This window comes from Neopelma chrysocephalum, unplaced genomic scaffold (assembly GCF_003984885.1).
Source record: "Neopelma chrysocephalum unplaced genomic scaffold, ASM398488v2 Primary Assembly neopelma1_97102, whole genome shotgun sequence".
Taxonomy (NCBI): domain Eukaryota; kingdom Metazoa; phylum Chordata; class Aves; order Passeriformes; family Pipridae; genus Neopelma; species Neopelma chrysocephalum.
Window position 1 is genome coordinate 1587103 of NW_020925744.1, and position 22178 is coordinate 1609280.

A 22178-nucleotide genomic window follows, 5' to 3' on the forward strand; every position below is an offset into this window, starting at 1 on the left:
TTGAGAAATAATCTTGGTTTCCCCATATGGAAACTGTTTCAGGGTTAGTAAGTCTAAAGGGTTGAACACTCACTAAATAAATGTTGTCACAGCAGTCTCTCTTAATATTTAACAATGACCATTTAAAATCCAGGTAACAGTGTCCCGTAATATAGAAAACTACATGCAACTTCAGTTTTTGCTTTGGTGATACAAATTCAGGAACAGGGCCAAGTCTGGAAGCCACCAGGCTGGCCAGCTGATTGAAATATCTAACTTGGGAAATGTTCCTGCTTTGTGAGGTGGGGAGGAATAAATTATAACATGTATTACACTGAGGCTGGTAATTAGTCATCAATTACCTTTTTTTTTTGTTTTCTCTCTCTGTGCTGTAAGCTTATATAGTCCCTTTATTTACAATAGTGCCTCAGCTATTGACACATCATTACTTGTGGTGAAATGGCTAAGAACAACCCAGCCCCTGAGTTATCTAAGACAGAAAATCACTTAGTGAGTAATCCTAGTCTCGCAATTCTGTTGACGGCTTTTAAAAAATGCAAATTATGTAATGAACTTGTGATATAAATTGCCTATTATGTAACTGAGTGGAGTAATTGCTCCTCACTACAAGAAAAACATTGAGGTGCTGGAGTGAGTCCAGAGAAGGGCAATGGAGCGGATGAAAGGTGTGGTGCACAAGGAGCAGCTGAGAGAGCTAGGGTTGTTTACTCTGGAGAAAAGGAGGCTTAGGGGAGACCTTACTGCTCTCTGCGGCATGAAAGCCAGGTGGGGGTCAGCTGCTTCTCCCAGGCAACAAATGACAGGACTTGAGGAGAAAAGGCCTCAAGAGAGGAAACGGCCTCAAGCTGCACCAGGGGAGGTTCAGGTTGATCAGGAGGAATTTCTTCGCTGAAAGGGTTGTCAAGCATTGGAAGGGGCTGCCCGGGGAAGTGATGGAATCACCATCCTGGGAGATGTTAAAAAAATGACTGAATGTGGCACTTAGTGCCATGGTCTAATTGACGTGGTGATGTTTGGTCATAGGTTGGACTCAATGACCTTGGGGGTCTTTTCCAATTTCAATGATTCTGTGGTTCTGTGAACTAATTTCAACAAGCTCGCACACAGATTTGTACAGTGAAAGACTTTTTGTTATTAATTCACCATGAATGAATGGAACATGTTGTATGCTTAGTCTAAAAGCATTTTTGATTAATAGATGTGACACAGTGGGTATTTGGACCCAAAGCCTGTGAGATGAGTGAGAAAAGAAAGTCCCAGTTTTAGTAACAAGGAAGAAAAAAACTTCCCATCCAGTTTATATCTAACTGACCCTCCCTACTGCTGGTGTTATTTCAGTGTGAACATGGGGCTGCTCTGCTCTGAGCACTTGACAAGTTGTGAAACAGAGCTGAGATAAAGGGTTGGCCCTACATGGGCATCCTATTTCCCTGACTCAGACAGGTGAGTAAGAAGGGTTTTAAAGGGAGCTGAACAGAACTTAGGTAGGTGGCTGGGAATAACATGTTTACTCTCCATTTCTATCTCTGTTTCTCTCCACCTCCTCCATCTGCCTGATCAACTGTCATTGGTGTCTGCTGCATCTTATCTTCAACAACTGTGGAAAAAGGTTCTTTTTAGGATACCTTTAAAGTATGGAGGTGCACCACAGAGCCTCCAAGCCCACAGTGAAAGAGCTCAACAGCTGCAGGACTGACATCCTCTTAGATTTTTTTAGGTATCTGACTAACACTATGCACCTCAGCTAGGCAGAAGAGACCATTTGTATCACCACAGAAAGAAGCAAACCTCAGAAACTATTCTTTGTGAAATGCTAAAATGCATGTTTACTTTTTCTAGCTATCTTTCTCAATATCAATTTTTTATGCTAACTGCATTATGACCAGATTAACTATAGCTGATCTGTATATAAGAGAAAACTTATTTTTTGCTCCTTGAAGTGTAAGGAAGCTTTTAGACCATTGCCCAAACCTTTTTATTTTATTACTTTATTTCAACACAGGCCTCTTTTCTGCAATCTGGGAAGTATGTACAATGTGTGTCAACTGTGGCGGTTCCCTGGGTTGTGGTTCCCTCACATTTAAATACACATATTTCCCTTCTGGATTGCACTGTGCCCCTCAGGTCACCCCTGCATGGCAGTACTCCAAGAGAACTCTAATACTTCAGTGCTGAAATAAAGCATCACTGTCCTGGTAGCGCACACTTCTGCCATTTCTCATTTGCAGGTCTTCGGCTTGTGAAAATTTACATAATTTATTGGGGGGAGGCAGGGGACACCACTGCTGTGTCAGCGCTGACAAAGGAAAGACACTGTTCACCTTCTGTGCAGCAGGAAGGTTTGTTTGTTTGCTGAGGAAAAGGTCACATTTATAACTCCAGTTTGGGGATCAAGAGGAGCAAATGTAACTGGTACATACTGGGCATTTTTGCTAGTCTTTGAACACAGAGGCTTTTCTCCCTAGAAACAGTTCAAACCTGGCTGTGTCCAGGTGAGATTTCTGCCTTTCCGAACCTGTGGATCACACCTGTTGCACCCCTGATAACAAGTTTTAACCAAAACTGCTGCAGGTGCTGAAGCCCAGCCCACAACATCCCAGAGCCTTGGCCCCTTTGCTGCTGCACCCTAGCGTACTGAATGGCAGGTAGCCAGAGACAGATTGGGGTATTTCCAATGCAGATGTTACATGGAATCATTGTACACGCCACTTCCCATGCGGATGGGAGTGGGAGGAGCCGTGCTGTGTGCCTCAAGATCTGAACCCCTCAAAGTCTGAACCGAACTTTGCAGGTGTTTTTATTGGTTGTTATCAGTAGCTGCAGCTGAACAATTATGACTAAGCACTTGCATTGTGAATGTCATGCGCTTGGATAATCTTTTGTTTTGAGGAAAACAGAAGACAATCCCAAGATGAATGGTCTGTCTGGACGAGAGCCGCCAGGAGTGAAGTCAGCAGGATTGGGCAGTACCTAGGGGAAACATAATTCTGACTGTGACTATGGACTCACTGACCACCTACTCAAAAGGGACCTGTGGCTCAAATGGAAGGAAGAACTGCACATGGGAACTAATGAACATGAGAAGTGAGAGATACAACTGGCAAATAGGGGTTTGATTGCTAATTAATAGAGAAGTTATGCAACTTATAACCAAAGAATGCTGGTGCGTTCATGTTTGTTAAAATGTATTAATAGTGTAAAGTTTTGACAATCCGCAACCCAGCCTTTCATGGGTAACCACCCAGATCCCTGCTTTGTGCAAACTAAAATAAAAAGCAGAAATACAGAATCACAGAATTGTTAGAGTTGGAAAGGACCTCTCGAGATCATTCAGTCCAACCCCCCTGCCAAGGCAGGGTCACCTGGAGCAGCTGACACAGGAACACGTCCAGGTGGACTTAGAATGTCTCCAGAGAGGGAAACTCCATGACCTTCCCGGGCAGCCTGTCCCAGTGCTCTGCCACCCTCAATGTAAAGAAGCTCTTCCTCATGTTGATGTTAAACTTCTAGTGATTTAGTTCAAGGCCACCGCTGCCCGTCCTGTCGCTGGGCACGCCGAAGGCCCCGCCCCGGCTGTGCGAACCGAGTAGGGCCGGCTCCGTCCACGCCCCTCAGCGCCAGGCGGCACCTCCGGGCCGCCAGGCGGCGCTGCCGCACGCGCCGCCGCCGCTCCGGCCGCCCCCGCCCGCCGCCGCTGGTCCGGGCGGCCACGATGGAGGCGCCGCCGGTCACGATGATGCCCGTCACGGGCGGCACCATCAACATGATGGAGTACCTGCTCCAAGGTGGGCGGCGGGCGGGCCGGGCAACGCGGGCGGCCGCCGGGGAGCGGGGGGTGCGGGGCAGGAGCCGCGCACGGGCGGGCCGGGGGGCGGCGGCGGGAGCCCGGGAGGGGGTGACGGCGGCGCTGTGTCCACAGGGAGCGTGCTGGACCAGAGCCTGGAGAGCCTCCTGCACCGCCTGCGCGGGCTGTGCGACAACATGGAGCCCGAGACGTTCCTGGACCACGAGATGGTGTTCCTGCTGAAGGGGCAGCAGGCCAGCCCGTTCGTGCTGCGCGCCCGGCGCTCCATGGATAAGACCGGGATGCCTTGGCACCTGCGCTACCTGGGGCAGCCCGAGATCGGCGACAAGAACCGGCACGCCCTCGTGCGCAACTGCGTGGACATCGCCACATCCGACAACCTGACGGACTTCCTGGTGGAGATGGGCTTCCGCATGGACCACGAGTTCGTGGCCAAGGGGCACGTGTTCCGCAAGGGCATCATGAAGATCGTGGTGTACAAGATCTTCCGCATCCTGATGCCGGGAAACACGGAGAGCATCGAGCCGCTCTCCCTGTCCTACTTGGTGGAGCTCAACGTGGTTGCGCCAGCGGGGCAGGACGTGGTCTCTGATGACATGAGGAACTTTGCTGAGCAGCTGAAGCCTCTGGTGCATCTGGAGAAGATTGACCCCAAAAGACTGATGTGACTGCAATGTGGGCGGTTAAGGCACTGGTTTTGTAAGGGTTCCAGAAAAGGGTGTTTTTCTAAAAAGCTTTTTGAGGGCAAATCAAAACAGGGAGAGGGGAATAAAGGACTACACACCAGTTCTGTTACTTGCAATTACAGAGTGTCTTTTCCCTTCACTAGCGGATACAAAAGTGAAAGACTTCAACACCATTAAAAAAAATTAAATGTTAATATTGGTAGTTTTCCTGCTAGGAAAATACCTGTTAGAAAGCCTATTGCCTAACACTCTAAAAATGTCATTCTTACTGGAATTCATCCCTCTTCTACCCACATCGCAGTGCTGTCTTTGCTTCGTTTTTTTTGAGCACCATTTGTGTTTCCTACCCAGTCATCCAAAATTTTTACGGAATACATGAAGTTAATATCTTTTAATACAGGAGGTGCTGTTTAATACAAGCATAAACCCAGGAACTGCAGTATAAAAGAGCAGGTGTACACCTCTTCATAATAGCACATGTGACAGGAACAGCCAGGACAAAGATGCTTGTAGGGAAACTGTTTCTGATATAACCAAAGTTGGAAGTGGAAGACAATTTAGTAATATTGACATATGCAAGGGTTTTTTACATCTTTTATTGGTGTTCTATCTTTTTCATTGGAGTTGAGTATGGCATTCTTAGTTAATAAAAAGTAAATTACAAGCTATTTTTTGTTATTGGACTTGTCGCAGCTGACAGCAATACTGAATATTGAAATGTTAAGTGCACTTTTGCTGCATTTTTATAAAAAAAATTTATTCTCAATTTTTATAAAAAAAATTATTAAAATAGTACCAGCTGCTAATTGAACTACTGATGATTTTGTTTCATACCTCTCTTGATAGCACAATGGTTAGTAACTTAATACTTCAGTGATAATTCAGTGTTATTTGAATTAGGTTTTGAGGGTTTTCAAATACAGTTCAATCAAAAAAAGTTTGGGAAAGCCAGGAAATATAAAGGAACTTATTTACATTTCTCAAGGTCTTTACAGAGGACAACCATTTTACCCAATACTGTACCAACCTCTGCCTGAAACGTTGCCACACTTCAGCACAAGTGCTTTATGTAACAACTAAAGGCAGGGACCACTCCTAGAAAAACCTTCAAAAAAAGCCTTTTAAATTAACAGCTACATTTTCAATGCTGGAGTTTGGGCAAGATAAGCCTTGACAACTGATCAGCACTTAACCTAAATGCAGTGTCTTAAGCATTCCAATGCCACAGGCTCTAGTGTGGATGTGGGGAAAAGCCGAGTACTTGGATGGTAGGTGAGCACAACTGTGCTGCAGACAGAGCAGTGATTTCCAGCAGGGCAGAAGCAGTGAGGTGTAAGCTGTGTGACTGCTCATTACCCAGACTGAAAGTGTTTTCTAGAGGTTTCAAGCACACCTGCAATTCTACTGTTCACACTAACTGAAGCATTTACACTTTAGATGACAATAGGTCTGACTATTGATTGACCCAAAAATAATTAAAAAAATTGTTTTTTTTAAGAAGACTTAGTTTAAACCTTCCAAACTGCAGCCACCAACAGTACCAGGTTTCCTTATTTTAGCTGTAATCCCCGCACAGATGTGCAGAGAAGAGCTTACCGGATCAATGGCTACAGCTGAGAACACTTTTGGGCAGTTAAAATACTCAAAAAGCATGTCCCTTTCTCCTATCTAATGAAATATATTTTTCTCCTATAAAAGTTAGCTTATAAAAGCTGGAGACTAAAGACGACTAGTATCAGTAATACACACTAGTAAATTGCATGGCATATCCCTAATTATCATTTATTATCCAGGGTCAAATTGTAGTTACACAGAAATGCTCAATCTCTCTTTACTGGAAAATAGGTAGTTTTTAAACTAAGCACATAAGTTATGGGACCAGGAATGTCAAGTGTGACCATATTTTTTCATTCTATTTTTGGGGATTTCTTTTTGCAAGATAAGATAGCCGCATTCTTCAAGGTCAAGGCTTGCCTCAGGACTCTTGCAATATATTAGCTGAGGCCCAATGCAGCTGAGCTTAAGATAATTTTCTTTTCTGTGCAAGTAATGCCTTCTGTTATTTCAAACTGTTTCTCCAGTCTGGCATACCTATAAGGTTTCTAAAAATTTACTGATTACTATATAAAAAAGTAGAAATCCCTGTGTAATAAATAAAGGTAGGATTGCTATTGATCCATTAGGCACCAGCTATCTCTAGTATTAAGAAAGCTTGCTCTGTAGAAGCTCATCTCAGTTCCTAAAAATTATGCTTACTTTGGAAGAAGCCACAAGTTTATCCTTTGGCACACCTCAGTACTGGATCTCTATTCTTCCCATGGAAGCTTTCAGAATGTTGTTAATTATATACAAATGAAGATGAGCTGAAATACTTTGGAAGTGCTCTATATGATGCTTACCCTGTATGGGAACGCCTTTTAACATCCCTCTGATATGCCAGCACAAAATGAACTTCTCAATGTATAAACTAATGTGGCATTCAGATTTTCATCTCAGTAATGTCAGTAACACAAGCAAACTGCTTTCCTGTTACATGTTTTCTATAGATTAGAATATTGTATATAACTTTATTCAAGATTTAAAAGTTAGTTAAAAGGTAAAATGTTTTAAGTAAGTTTCTCCAAAGCACTGGAAAGTTAAAAATAACAAGAAGCCAGGATTTTTCTTCATAATTTTTAATACCTTTCACTTTTAAATACTGATTTTAAATTTGTGATTGTAACATGTAAGAGCCAACTTCTTTTAATTTTTAAAACTTATGATTAGAATCATAAAGCTATTATAGAACAGTTACAACTCTACACACTCAAGGTACTCAAAAATATGATTCATGTTTTAAGTCTGTAAATAAACAGTGGTAATTCAAATACAGCATTATCTGTACAAGTTGACAAAAATACAGGTGGACAATCTGATTAAAGAGAATCTGCACAACTTCAGATAAGCCAGCTCAGCCCAACTAAGTAAAAGGTAAGGTTTTTTCAAAGTGCATCACATTTTTTCACAGATAAATTTGTAAAAAATCTTCAGGTTCTCAGACAGAATAACAATGACTGTCTCATCTTCATTCCCAGTTCAAGTACTACCAAGTTATGCCCTTCAGATCTAGTTTGGCAACATTCAAATTCTCCAAACAGATGCAGATAGTCAGAGAATGATATCTGATGGAGAAGACTGTTGCATTTTCAGCCTTTCGAACTCGTTCATTCTAGAGTCAGGAGCTGCTTCTGTAAAGACCACCACAGCTGCATAAATTCTACTGATCCATTAACAGGAAGAAATGAACTCAGAATGCACAGATATGTGGCAGTGACTGAAAAGAGGGATGGGCTCAAGAGACAGGGCAAATTGTCTAAAACCATAAAAGCAAAATCCCTTCCAGAAGACAGGATCTAATAGCTACTCACAAGGACAATCTGAGAGGCCTACTGCCTTCTTCGTTCTTTTTTAAAAAAGTGAATTTATACTGATTTCTCAGTCATGCAACTCCTTCCAAGTTCTTTAAAAAGCCTCTTACAGCTCTGGGCAGGGCTAGCTACAGTGAAGTACCAGTGCCTTTATCTAAAAGTAAAACATTTCTTTACAAATAGTATCTGTAGTGTAGTTTTATTTACAGAATAAATCGCAAAAGTACATCACATTTAGTGCAAATGCAACTAATGATATAAGTTTATACACTGCTTTGTAAACTTTCCATACCTTTGTAAAATAAAGCTATCCAATTAAATTAATAAACTTGCCTGTGTTCCAACAATTACCAGAAATGGCAAATAAGGAGTTAAAGTCTTTATATTTTGGATATTTTTTTTTAAAGTTCCCATCAGTGTCTATGGTGGAATATACCACTGCTTGGTTGATTGTAAAAAGATGAAGTACATTTGAGGTATAAGATTTGGTTTTTTAATGTCGGTATATAAAATGCTCACTGGTGATATAGTAAACATGTACAAATTTTCATCTTATTTGCCTTACTAACATTACCATATAGGCACTTTTCTACATAGTCAAATTAACAGAATATCTCTGTAATAAGGCATATTCCATGCACACCATTAGGGAAAGGCAAATAAAAAGGGAAGAGTTATGGAGCATGAAATCTGCATGCATGTGTTAGGTACGGTTTCATCTCTACACAGAAGATGAAGAAAGGAAGTTTTTCAACACTGTGCAGATCACATTTAATCATTTACCAAATCTTCATTGTTACTATATTCTATTTCTTTTCAGGCACCTAGCACACTATATCAAATAAGACTTTCAGCTTTCTTTTGAAAATAATACGTCTGAAACTATTTTCCTCAAGATATACAGGTTAGTGAAACACTCAGCAGTCTCTGAAGAGCTTCCAACTACAGGACATGGATAAAAGACCTCAAAGTCAGTACTAGCCTGATACAGTCCTCTCCTGATCAGCCTCTCCAGAATCAAAGCTAGGCAAACATCTGACATTTAAATTGTCACAGCAGCCAAAGGGAACTTCCCAGTTAGAACTATGCATTCTTATAGCTCTGATGGGTCTTTGATCAAGAGGCAAATAATTTTCTACATGAAAATAGCTTTTATTAAGATGAGGAAAACACATGCAGGATCTGAAAATAATGTACTCATCCTCATTGTAGACTGGGAATGTTGTCTTATGTAATCCAAATGACTTCAATAAATATTATAGTGTACCTTCTCACAGCTTTGGGAAAACCCTGGATATCATGCAAGAAAGCAATCCACATATAGCATGGACAGATGTCATCTAGGTTTCAGGCAGTCTCTTGCCCTCTTATACAGAATCTTTCTAGATAATTCTGGATCATGTTCAACAACAAAAATTCTGTGGCACATATTACATAACTAAAAAATACAATAGAAATATAAAGATATCTGGAAAAAATAAAGCTTTTCACACTCTTACTCCTTCAGAACTAAAGATCGTCATAAGAGTAAGACAATAGAAAAGGCAAAGTCATAAAGATATTGACAGCCCTCAGTTATTAACTGACATTTTATGTAACAAGATGATTCATTATAGAAATCAGCAGCAATCAACTGTGATTATACAAAGCAGAACAAAACCTACCAACAAGTCACCTACGTTTTACTGAAGCTCCTCCTCCAAACCTCCCCAAAATACCTACAAATTTTTGTGCATATAAAGCACATACAATATGCTATATGTGCATTTGTCTTTTGTGCTTTTTAGACATGCACAAAACCAGCGCAAGTATCTTAGGAAGGCTGACAGTGAAATTTTGCAACTTGTTTAAAATTAAAGTGGTAACCAATGTTGGCGATTCAAAGTCATATATGCTCTTCTTCTAAAGCAAGCAAATAAAAATAGAGCCATATACATGTTATCAATACATGTATTTATAATTACACACTGATTCAGCAAGAAAAGTTAATAGGAGAGAGCTACTTTTAAGTATTCAGCCTCATGGTGTTGCAACACTTCTTCACTTCAGTATTCAAAGCCTAGAACTTGGGCCATAAAAAGACTGTAGATCCTTCGTTCCAGCATGGAGTGCTCTATACATGGTCACTTCTCCAACGTGGAATGCTCACTCAGTCTTGTTCTGATTGCTGCAGGTAAGCAAAGACAAAACTACAGCACTGAAAAGTTTGAATGCTAATAGAAAAATGAACTTGTTGAATACCTTAAATATCACCAGAACTGCTATGATCACGTGTGAACTGCTGGCTCATGACAGCTGTGCTGTTAATGCTTCACCTACACTACTTCTCTAACAACATAAAATTAAAATTGTGAATCATTAGAGGGCTACCTGTTACAGAATGATGAAATGACTACAACTTTTGGAGTGTGACATAATAAATAGAACCCAAAAATAGAGGGGAGGGCCTATGTCATGCATAGAAAAAGCAATAAAGGCTCATTTTCAGATGTAACCAAATGATGCTGCAGCAACAGAACACCTAAATGGAATTCCATGGTTTGACATGGAAGTTATACATTAACAAAAATTAAGTTAAGCCTTACTTAACACTAAGGGGCTCAGAAAACCCCTTAGTGTTCGAGAAATCCTCTTCTAATGTCATATCATCATCTAAATGTTAAAACAATTTTAGATTAGCTCAGTAACCTATACCATTAAAATATAACTATTGACTTCAGGAAGCATCTGGAAATCCTGTTTCTTTCTCAGGTTCATCAAAAAGGCTAAAAATTTAAGTCACAGCCTTATAAATACTCTAGTAATTCATGTTGGTCTGTCAGAAAAGTTCCATTAATAAAAATTCTAGATCAAAACTATTCTGTCAATACAAAAGAATACCCTGAAATGTAGTAATAATCTACCAAATATGCAATTATAAGTAGAATTTAAGATATAAAACCCACATGAGGCTCTAGAGAAACTTCAGTGTGTATTTTTTCAGAACAAGTGTAAAATGGCTGTGATAATTGAGAAAAAAAACAATGCTTCATCCTCTTATACTTCTACATAAATTGGACGTGTATGCAAAAACTTGCAAGATAAACTATTAAAAGTCTACAAAAAACACTGCTTGCCAACTTATGCAGCCCTTATTTTTCATGCTAATAGTACACACAAATTACACAAATGTTTTACAAAAGTATATATTGCATATGTATACTAAAACTAAGCACTGAATTCATGCTAATCAGGTAAGACATTTCTAGATTGCATACTTCTGTTGGGCCTTAAATTTAAAATGGTGAAGCAAGAATAAAAAAAATATATATACCTGCTAATACTAGAATAAAATAGGCTTTCCTGCTGTTTTCTCTTGCACGTATGATGTAAAACGCTTCAAGAACTTTGGATACTCTCGTTTAGCCACTGCCCGTAGCACAGATGCTGGTGCCCATCCTCCTGGGTTCACTACAAGTAAACAGGAAGAAGGACATTGATATAACGCAACTCCATTAAAGGCTAGAAAAGAAAATTTAAGTTCATTATTCCTTCAACTCTTCCTAAAGTAACAGGAAAGAATAAAGATGAACAGATTTTTTTTTATGCCCCTAAGCTTGTGCTGTAACACTTTCTACTCATAATACTCAAGCTCAGTCCAGGTCTATGATGCCACTATTTAGAAAACAGTACACATGATGTACTGTGAGTCTTGGGAAAATGCCCAAATGGAAGAGAACATTCTCTATGGGCTTTCAAGAAACAAAAGAAAGAGACTTGAGTAACTTTTTACTTCAAAGAAAACATAAGTCAATCTTAACTTTTGAATAATTGCTGCATTTTTCTGCAGAACTGCTACATAGCCAATGCCTTACAAATTATTTTAAAGCATTTAAACAAAATTTGAACTGATTCTGAATCACGCTTCAATTCGTGCAGCAAGTATGTTGCTGAAAAGTTACCATATAATCATAGTTCAGAATTTAGCAATGAAAATGTATGTTTTAAGTAATTGTGAAACTTTTTTTAAAAGTAATAAGCAGGGTGAGCTACTCTTGAAGTGTTTTGTAGCTCCAGGAGAATAGCTATTAAGTATGCCCCTCCAATACTACAATACACTGGTAAATACTGGGTACAGCAACAATACAGTTTGGCTTTCACAACTTTTCAGTCAATATCAAGGATTCTATCAGCTAAAAAAATAATTAAAGAACGTAGACTAGATTATACAGTTGCAAGCATCTTCATACAAAATGTATTTGCTCATTCCTGGCACCAAGGGTGAGAACTGTATCTTTACTATCAGCAGCTTTTCAGCCTAATGAGATGAATTGAGAGAAGAAAAAAATTTCAGCAGTACATGAAAAAAACAACACACCACTACTGACACTAAAAGCTGCGCCAGCTCATCCCAGTTGCAAACATTTCTGCTCACTGTCCTCCAGCCCAAGGTTGTGTACTTAGGACTGAGCTCCCAGAACACCACAAAATGAATGATCCCATTCATCAATGCATGTAGCACATTAATTTGATACTTTTTGAGTGTGAAGACCACAAGTGTGATGCTATATATAGATTTAACAGAAAATTGCATCAAGGGTCTTTTTTTTTTTTTTTGCCAGTATTCAACTCCCCAGAACTGGCATCTATCATGAACGTCATACTGAAAAATTTTAAACTTACCATTAGCTACATATGTAATCTTGCACAGGATGTTGTCCCTGCTTATTTCCTTGTTCCCCTCTGGTGGGCTTACTAACGTCTGACAAATCATAGCAATATTGATTTTGGCACGGACACAGCGATTGTTCAGCTGTCAAAAAACATGAAACATTGTAAGCCTCACACTAAAATTGTTTCAGCATACTTGACCATGAACATTTTAATTGACCAAGAAGTCTAAGACACTCTGGAAACTGTGTTTCTGAAAGTCTGCATTCTAGCACTACATGGACGTAACAAGAAAGTGAGTAAAATGAAAGGTACAAGGTGAATAGGGAAAGGATTAAACTAAAATGCCTGAATTTCAGGTTTCTGCTTGCTTAACACAAGTTAACACTTCAATTATTGTGACAAATCAGTAAAGGAACATTTCAAGGATAACACATCAGCATTTACAAATATCAGTTAACTTTTCCCTTGACAGCAAGCTATGGCGTAGCAACCCAAAGAAAACAATCATTGCTACTATCTGATAGAGCCAAGGCAGAACTGTATAAGATAGAGACTTAACCATACATACACTCATACAAGCCTACTCCTATATCTGACAATACTGAAGAGTTATTAATTTGAATCCATATAAAATAACCTCTGTTCTTTAAAATGATTTCACATCTCCAGAAATTTTGCTTCCATTCTGATGAAACATCTTAGATCTGCCAGCTGAGAGATAAGGCAAGAAAGCTTTTGGCTCAGAGTGCCTTCATCAGGTCATTGTATCACCTGGTTTAAATTAGCTGTATTTTTGTATAAGCCCCCCATCTCCCCTCACATTAATATTGCAAATGCATTACCACATAATAGAAAAACTTCACCTTAAAAGCAGAACTTCATAGAATCAAAATAATACTTACAGGAGCACTGTCATGTTCTACAGAGAAATTGCACACAATCCATGTTTCTGGATCATTTTCACTGAATGCTGGTATTTTTCTGATGGCAGACAAATACAGCACATCCCTTTGAGAAGCTGGCCACACCCTCTGCAGAGAAACACCCGAATATAAGCTTTTCCAGGTTTGCAAATTAAGTACTTATTAACCTTAGTTAAAGGAAAAAAACTAAGCAAGGCAAACCAGGTCAGTTATGTCATTGAATGTTTCTTCAAGTCAGTAAGTTCTTTTTCAAAACTGAAACAGACATACTGTTATAAATAGGTAACAGAAACTTCAGGTTGTATGGCTATGCTTCATGCCAAAAAAATTAAGGTAAAACTTTAAGGCCTTTGAAATGCAGGGAGCCAAGCTGCAATGAATTTTTCAGTAGAAAAACAGGAAGAGGCAGTTCCCTTCCTGTTTCCTCAACCTCAGGTTTACATTTTAGTTAATACTTGTAAGCTACAAACTGAACTAATCCTTAAGTATATAGTGATGCATCTACATTTACTTATGTCTCCGGAGAGAAAGAAAAAGGAGAGATATATTTAAAATAATTATTTCCAAAAGCTACTTCTTCAGTAAGACAGATATGGTGAACTGATATTATCCAAGAGAAAGTCTGAGATACAAAATGCCTGATAAAATAAGAATATATACAAAAGCTTTCCTAACTTTCATGACACTCAATAGGATAAAAGTCTGGCTTTTACCAGAATACAATACAGATTACACAATGTCTTACTCAATCGTGAGTCCTCTGTTAGAGTAGTCTAAATGTAATCATGCTACTGTTAAAATGGTCAAAGAAAAATACCCGTTTTAACATTTGAGTATACTAATATCTAGAAACATGCAAGAAAAAAGATGAATCTGTATATTTCATTCCCATCCATTTTTTAAATTTTTAAGTTACAGTTGTTGGATTGTAATTCAAATTATCATTTTTTTAATTGACAGCAGAACCATTTTGGAAGGAATAACAACGAAGGTACAAGAACAAATGTTGTATCAACAATTATAAACCCTTGCATTATGAGGTGGTATGTCAGCTAACTGTGGTTAACAGTAGCTCATATTTTTGCAAAAAACATCTGATACAGTGGTATAGGATTCTTCCCTGTAGTCCGTGTTTATTTACTGCTTCTGTTTGCCTCAGATGACTCTTGCTGGCAGTGATACAATTATGAGATTAAAAACAGTCCTCATTTGTTATTACAAGCTCTATCAGACACATACATAACTGATTACGCTCTCAAGACAAATTTGAAAAATTGATGAAGTTGCAGTTTAATAGAGAACTTCTGAAATGTTGTCCTGAAGAGTATTTTAAGTTTTTAAGCCAGTAAAGTATTCAGAGTAATACTGGAATACACACTCCTTGGACTTTCTTAGTAAGGTATGCATATGGATGAAGTGTTATTACCTTATGTGTCTGGTGAATGATGATTGCATTATCTGCTAGATTTTCCACAACATGAAAATTTTCAATTGTTGCTAAAAGAAGAGGGGAAAAAAAATAAATCCATCAGTAAACAATCACAGACACATCAGGTCAACAATATCCTTGCTGATAAACATGCAAAGTTGAAGAACCAATTCCTTACTTTCCCAGTCATTACGAACATCGACATTCCAGAAGTAGTGGCAAACTTCATGCCCTGTTACCCCTTTAACAGCATGCGTTGCTTTCAAAGGATCTAGAACTATTCCATTCTCTTCCACCTCTCTTCTGTATACCTACAGCCGAACACAAAGAAAGAAATGTAGAAAAGAAATTGTCAAAACTGTTCATGTGTTTAATTGTTTAAATTTAATCAGTAAAAAAACCAAACCAACACAAACCCACTTACTCAGACGACTATCACATGAATAATTTGCCATGAGAGTGTTCTCTGGTAACCACTGTTGCAGACATTCTAACATGGCAATTCACATTGAAATACCAGCACTTAAAGGATCTCTACTCCAAAAATGATTAAGCTACCTCATTTATCACTACGCACAAGGATTCATAAGCACAGCAGAGCAGCCAACACAGTAGCTTGCTACTCTAATATTTTTGTACGTTGAATTTACACGTTACTTTGATACCAAGCTTTAAGCAGGAGGGAATGAGACAGTAATCTGCAAAGACAAAGCTATTGCAAGAGTTAGACCATATTTTGTGTGAATAAATATATTGGAAGCCACAACTCTGGTGGACTACAGTCCCAAACTAAACAATGCTATTCTCAGAGAGAAGTTTCAACAGCATAACTTGCTCAGTGATAGTATTGCCAGAAAATCACAGAATCATTTAGGTTGGAAAAGACCCTTAAGATCATTAAGTCCAACTGTAAACATAACACTGCCAAGTCCACCAGACTGAAAGTGTCTGTCTTCACAGCATATCACCTTATACAAATTAAACAAATGTTTACCTTCATTTCTCCTTCTTCTACCACTAGCTGCCAATTGGCATCTCCTCCTACATCTTGCAAGGAATATGTCATATGATTTTGTACCATCTCTTCCACCTTTAAAGGGGAAAAAACAAAAGGCATTTTTAACTCATTCCTTCCATCTTTTTGTGCAGATACTGTACAGCATTGGAAGTCACAAGTCAATACTTCAGTTCCTGTGCAGAAGGTCAATTTGAGAGCTTTCTATTACAGGTTAAGAACAAGTAGATAGTGCTGGCATTCAGAAACAAAGCCAAAATCTTGATTTAACTTCCAACTTCTTTCTTTGTAGGCACTTCCTATCCTTCCTTTGTGCCTCTAAACTGTGAAATCTCACTACTTCTACCTAAAACAGTTTTATTTCAGCATACAGGAATTTCAGTTATCTCTAAATAGAATTAAAATGCACTGTAAGATATTCACTGAAGAGCATTTAAAAAGCTGAACAAAGGTAGGGGGTTGGGGAAGAAGACTGACAAGCTCTAAAAAAGTGAATACATATCAAAAGTAATATTGGAAGAGCAGTGAAGAAAACAGTCATGAGCAAAGCATGCCGGCTCTGTTTCAATGGCATCTTTGCACAGTTGCCAGCTACGACAAAAAAAAGAACACAAATGCCTACATTCAAAAGATTATGATGGTATAGAGACTCTATTATTCTACAGAGACTACATTATTCTGTTTCTTTGGTTTCCCACCCCTTTTCAAACACCCCAATTAAAAAAGGAAACAAAATTATAAAGTATCCATTGCTGTGTAATGCTTCAAATATTGAAAACATTCAAATATCTTTTAGGTGGAAAAAAGTTAAGTGACTACTAAAACTTGTCACAGCAAGCAAGTCCACGTGATTCACACCATTTTCCTGAATTACTAGAAATACCTTTTTTTTTTTCAAAGGAAAAGCATTACAAGCAAAGGTTAGTTAATTCACCAACAGAAAGATTAGCCTAAGAAGTTCCCAATCACAGGACTAATAGCCTGAACCTTAAAGTGCTTTTGTACAACTTACAAAAATATGAAGTCTACTGTGCAATAAAACAACATATAAAACGTATATTTGAGCAAATACTAAAACAAGTAGAAAGCAAAATTAAATAACACTGATATGATATCGAATGGAAGTTCTATGGAAGATGTTATTTACTTTTAATTTAAGGTAGTAATTTTGTTTGTACTATGTACTCCATGGGCAATACACTTAAGACCAGGAAGAAAACAGGTATTTGAATGAAGTCAAACCCTTTAAAGTGCAACATCAAAATAAAACCCATTAGATGGAAATTCTAGTTTGTCTCAGTTTAACGATAGACTTCTTTAGAGAATGAAAAGTTATCACTTCAGTTTTTGGAGGGTTTTCTAGGTGTTTTGTTTTTGAGTTACAAAAGTAACTAGAAGGTTTCCTTCAAAAAGTTCTTCTGTTTTTCTTATCCAGTGAAACAGTGACAGTACAATACAAATCAGGTAAGAATGTAGGCTATTTAAAAATTCAATTTATTAGATTAGATTACACTTCTAGATTACACTCTAGATTACACTTCTTTCAGAAAGCAATCCTTGCCATGCTCCCAACATTTGCTTGCCACACCTTCAGGTCCCCGTGTCTCTTCTCCTCCACCTCTTTATTTATTAAGGATAAAGTTCTCTCTTATACATTTATTTTTCTCTTTTGCTACTTTTTGCTTTATACTAAATGCAGAGGGATGAAGGAAATAGCAAGGAAAGAAGAGAAGGAGGCATCCACAGGAGTCCATCTAAACAGATTCTTACTTCTGCTTCACCAGGAAATGCAGTACCTACAGAATTTGCCTTGTGCACACCATCTGTCCAAACTGTATTTAATCTGAAGACTGGTCACTGTCTGTCAACTCACACCTATTTCAGAGGCACAGAGTCAAGAGATTCACAGAGTCTCTCCCACTGGAGAGGTTCACTATTACCTCTGGGTTCCTAGCTGGCTACAGAATAGTCTGCAAAAATACCTGTAACACGTATGCCATGCAGCCTTGGCCTGAACATTAAGTGGCAAGTTCTTCACTTTAAAGGGCCTCAGAACACCTCAACCTATTATAAAAGCTGTTATTTCTTTAAGAAAGTGATCTGACCTCCCACTCAACTGGCAGAGGCAAATCAACGCCTTTCTAAGAGGCACACTGAAGAACCAGTTCCCATCAGAATACATTTATACTTCTCAGTCTTAAAAACAAGGTTGCAAGTTGCTACTTGACCTTTTCCTGATATCAAAATTCCCTTCATTCATATGAATTCTAGAAAAAAAATAATTTTTTTAAGAATCAAGATATTAGCATGCCTTCCCAAAAGCCAAATTGTCAGCCTGGGGCCAGAGACCAATTTTTTATTAATGAAGTCCAGAGCGGTTGTAATGAAAAGATTTGCTGCTTTTCTAATCTTGCTCTCTGTTGTCTTTCACCTGCTTGTTCACTAGAAATGAAGCTCCAGAGCAGGTGCACTGACCTGTTGGTTTGGCAAAAATTTGTTCTAGAGAAAACACGTAGGGGATAGGGGTGTGTGTTGGGATAGTAGCTTTCCATAAATGAAGATCATTCTTTCTGCAGTGAGTCCATTAACTTGAAACTGCATTTAAAGGCACTCTGTAGTAATTTCCATGTAGTAAAATCCATGCAGCAGCTGAAAAGAGCAATTCGACTCCAGCACATTTGATGCTGATACATAATCACAATTTGCATTATTGTGATAAAGACTTAGTCCACATGAGATTTGTTTTTAAATTATTAGTTCTGCAGTCACAGTACTGCTCTGATATTTAGATTTATCATATGAATACAGAAATTTTATCACAGGCATAAGAAGTGAAAATGAGGATGCCTGTGTATCTTAGCAACTATGAGTTTTCCTTCCTGTGTACCCATAACCTGACAGAGTACTTATTGCTATCTTGACAATCAAATTTGCTTTCTATTACTTACTACTCCCTGACTTTATTATCCTCTCCTCCCAAAGAAAAACCTGAAAGACTGACTCGACTACTGGAGTACCAGCAGATAAGCCTATCAGTGATATGCAACAGGACTTGCATACTTTTTTCCTTGTGCTAAGTTCAAATTTCAGAAATAAACTGACTGCAAAAAGTGTTGACATTTTAGTCCAATAGACAAATCTTTAAGTGTTGGTCCTGCTCATGAAGGTGGTAATAAGGTCTGCAAGTAGTAAAATTCCAGGCTCTGCTAATGAAGCAAACAAAAAAAACCCATTCCTATTTGAAAAAAAGATTGTTTGGAGTGTTTGTTAGCAATTAAAAAAAACCTCCAAAATAACAGATCCCAGAATAAAGCGCCATATTCACAATCGCATATGGATCACAGCAGAAGAAAAGTAATAGCATAAATTCCATACTCGAAGAACATTTTTGGAGACCAAAAAACCCCACGTGAATGCACCTACCTAATTCTAGTCTAAACTATGATCTTCAGACCAAGCACATACAGAAATTTTGGACATCACTGGAATATGTCATTGTGGCTACACTGACGTATTCAGGATGTCAGACGTATTTTCTGAAGGATAAGTGAATACATATATATATATATATATATATATAAACTCTTCAGTAAAATTTGTCATACTCACAATCTTGTTCGTCAACATACTTTATGGCCTTTCAGTAATCAAACCAGTTGAAGACGTAAAAAGTGGTGATAGTAAACCATAAGATTTAGCATATTAATGTTTCATTACAAACGTTTCAGATTAAAATCAAACCTTTGACTTTAAAAGCGAGAAAAACCATTCAATATGAAGCAAAGACCATTTCCAGCCTACATAAAGCAGGTGTTATTTTACCTTATTATAACTAGAAATAAAAAAATTTCAAATTGTAGGTATTTTTTTAAAGCTATTGAAATAAATCAAACAGTTTCACAAGATTTGGGCCTCTGCACAAGTGGTATGCATGCAAGCTGGATGTAAAGAAAGACAACCATTTAGTACAGGAATAGAGAACTCCTTTGTTTGTCTCAACATACTAGTTTAAAGCAAGCAGTGACTGATGTAACAAAAAAAACAGGTTTTAGAGAAGAAGATGAAATACAGCAAAGATATGCAACCCCCACATGACACATCAGTACAGTACCTGGGAGCTGAATCTGTGAACATCATCAGAGGCACTGACTAGATCAATGGAAGACATGGAGGAAGAGCGACTATAGGGCTACCAGAGACAGACAAAGAAAAAACCAAGTAATCAGAACAAAGGCACAACAGAGCGATCAGTACCAACTTGCAAGCACAAGATAATGAAGAAAAGGAAAACAAAAGCACCATAAGCAGCAAGCACAGTGGTGAATGCTGATTTCATGCACCTATTATATATTATGCTCCCAGTGTAGCCCAGACAGGAGCATAGTGTTTCCAGTAACACTAAAAAACAGCCAACTGATCCTGATGCAAAAGACTAGATTTTTATTTTTATTTTTTTTTAATAAAATCAATTCAATTAATTTGGGTGAAGGTATCTTGAAAACACTGGGGTTAGCCAGTTGGAATTTTTCCTTTATTGTATGACTGACAGGCTTAATACAAATCAAGAGTATTCTAAACAGATACTCAAATCAGTATTTTTTAAGCCAAGACAAAAAAAGTCCTTCAATTCCAGCTACTTTATTTGAAAATGAGTAGACCATTGAAAGTTACTAGAAACACCTAAAAATCTCATCTACCATACAAAATATTATACAGAAACATCACAGACCAGCCCATTATTCTGAGGAGACCAGAAAAAATATCTCACCGTTTGCACAAATCGATGAGTCCCCACAGCAGTATATGCATCTCCAGAAGGTAAGGGTGTTGGCCAGTGTAATCTAACCTTTTCACTTTGGGACTGCAACAACATAGGTTTAATTATTATTAGTCAGCTGCTACTGGGTGGACTGTGAAACAAAGTGAGTCATGCTTAATCTACATAGTGACTACAAGAACTAATGCTGTCCCCATTACAGGAATGAAGCTGTCATTCTGCTGGAATTCTCATTAAGTGAGTGGGCCTGAAGACTGAATTCATCCAAACTTCAAGGTGTATTTCTAAGTTAAGGAAAACATATCAAGGATGCATGTAGTACTGTCACAGTCACTAAAAACTTATACTCTCTGCTAAGAGACCCCAACATAGGTAAGCTTTGTTAGTTACTACAAGTCCACTAGAAAGTTTTTTAAATCTCAAGTATTTGTTATTCACTATATTCCTAAGCATATAAGCCTTTAAGACAAAGGAAGCACCACTTCGTTATTCCCCCTCATTTTATATACTGCTATACTTTCTAGTATTCTACATACTTTCCTCACATGTATCTTATCCCTTTTTGATCCTTGTCACTGAAGTGTATTCAAGAAATGAGTTAGAGAAGTAGCCAGAGCCCACAGAATTTTTTAATAAAACCAAACACCAACAGAACTATGTCTTTCCTATTTCACATACCACTAGAGTAAAAAGAAATTCTACATTTTGGAGGCAACTGTAGTGTTTGATATTCTTATTTCAACAGGGCATCAGTTACATATAAAGGTAAGTTTCATACAAAACACTTATTTAGGAATTAGAAACCAGAGACATTAAATTAGGTTAACACATACTACCCTTTCTATACAACCTGTGAAGTCACTTGCTCAAAATTGGCATTAAGCAACAACATTTAATTGTAAAAATGTTAAGTGACATCCCCTGATCAGTGTCAGAATAAAATATCTACAGTTTCGGAAAATGCACCTTAGGACTGAGTTTAAGTCACAGAAGTCTCTTGTGAAGTGTTCATCATTAAGATATTTTTCAAGTATCAATACCTGTTCTTCCATTTTATCCTGTCTATCAAGAGCAGCTTCAACAGCATCAAAGAATTCTTCTTCATTAATCAGACTATTTGGACCCTCCTAGAGGACAAGAAACAAAAGTAGTTAAAAATTCTGGAGATATGAAAGTTCCAGTTCAATTTATTATTAGAAATATATATATATGAAAAATAACTGATGGAAGCAAATTTCTTCTATAGACCTCAAACATTTTCACCAATATTTTTACATTACAAATCCTCGGAAAACCTGTACTAGTTAAAGGAAGTTACTCCCTTTAACTACAATTTAAGGATAGTTGTATAAAAAAGAAAAAAAACCCCAGGAAACTGAGTAATAGTGTCAATATGCTTTGACGTCAAATTTAAGTTTTCATTAATAAATATGTTCTCTTGAAAATGCTTACAGTGTGTCAGTGAAGTACACCTATTAACATA

The 22178-nt window shown here is 38.0% G+C and overlaps 2 protein-coding genes across 5 annotated transcripts in view; one reads left to right on the forward strand and one right to left on the reverse strand.

The window, feature by feature from the left end:
- Window positions 1-3669: 3669 nt before the first annotated feature.
- On the forward strand, window positions 3670-4674 carry MED18 (mediator complex subunit 18). The gene is made up of 2 exons (XM_027671406.1): window positions 3670-3785; window positions 3920-4674. Exons 1-2 carry the CDS (start codon window positions 3713-3715, stop codon window positions 4471-4473), a joined length of 627 nt encoding a protein of 208 aa, XP_027527207.1. The 5' UTR covers window positions 3670-3712; the 3' UTR covers window positions 4474-4674.
- A 2476-nt stretch (window positions 4675-7150) lies between these two features.
- Window positions 7151-22178, reverse strand: part of COL4A3BP (collagen type IV alpha 3 binding protein) — a 76387-nt gene continuing 61359 nt past the window's right edge. For 3 of the 4 annotated variants that reach the window (XM_027671402.1, XM_027671404.1, XM_027671405.1), the window contains 10 exons: window positions 21736-21822; window positions 20687-20779; window positions 20030-20107; window positions 15898-15993; window positions 15082-15214; window positions 14901-14971; window positions 13454-13582; window positions 12561-12690; window positions 11212-11348; window positions 7151-10065 (listed from right to left, as the gene is read on the reverse strand). In XM_027671402.1, the coding sequence (XP_027527203.1) occupies window positions 11221-11348; window positions 12561-12690; window positions 13454-13582; window positions 14901-14971; window positions 15082-15214; window positions 15898-15993; window positions 20030-20107; window positions 20687-20779; window positions 21736-21822 (945 nt within the window). In that variant the 3' untranslated portion in view covers window positions 7151-10065; window positions 11212-11220. The remainder of the gene's footprint in view (window positions 10066-11211; window positions 11349-12560; window positions 12691-13453; window positions 13583-14900; window positions 14972-15081; window positions 15215-15897; window positions 15994-20029; window positions 20108-20686; window positions 20780-21735; window positions 21823-22178) is intronic. The other variant, XM_027671403.1, reaches the window with a different exon arrangement.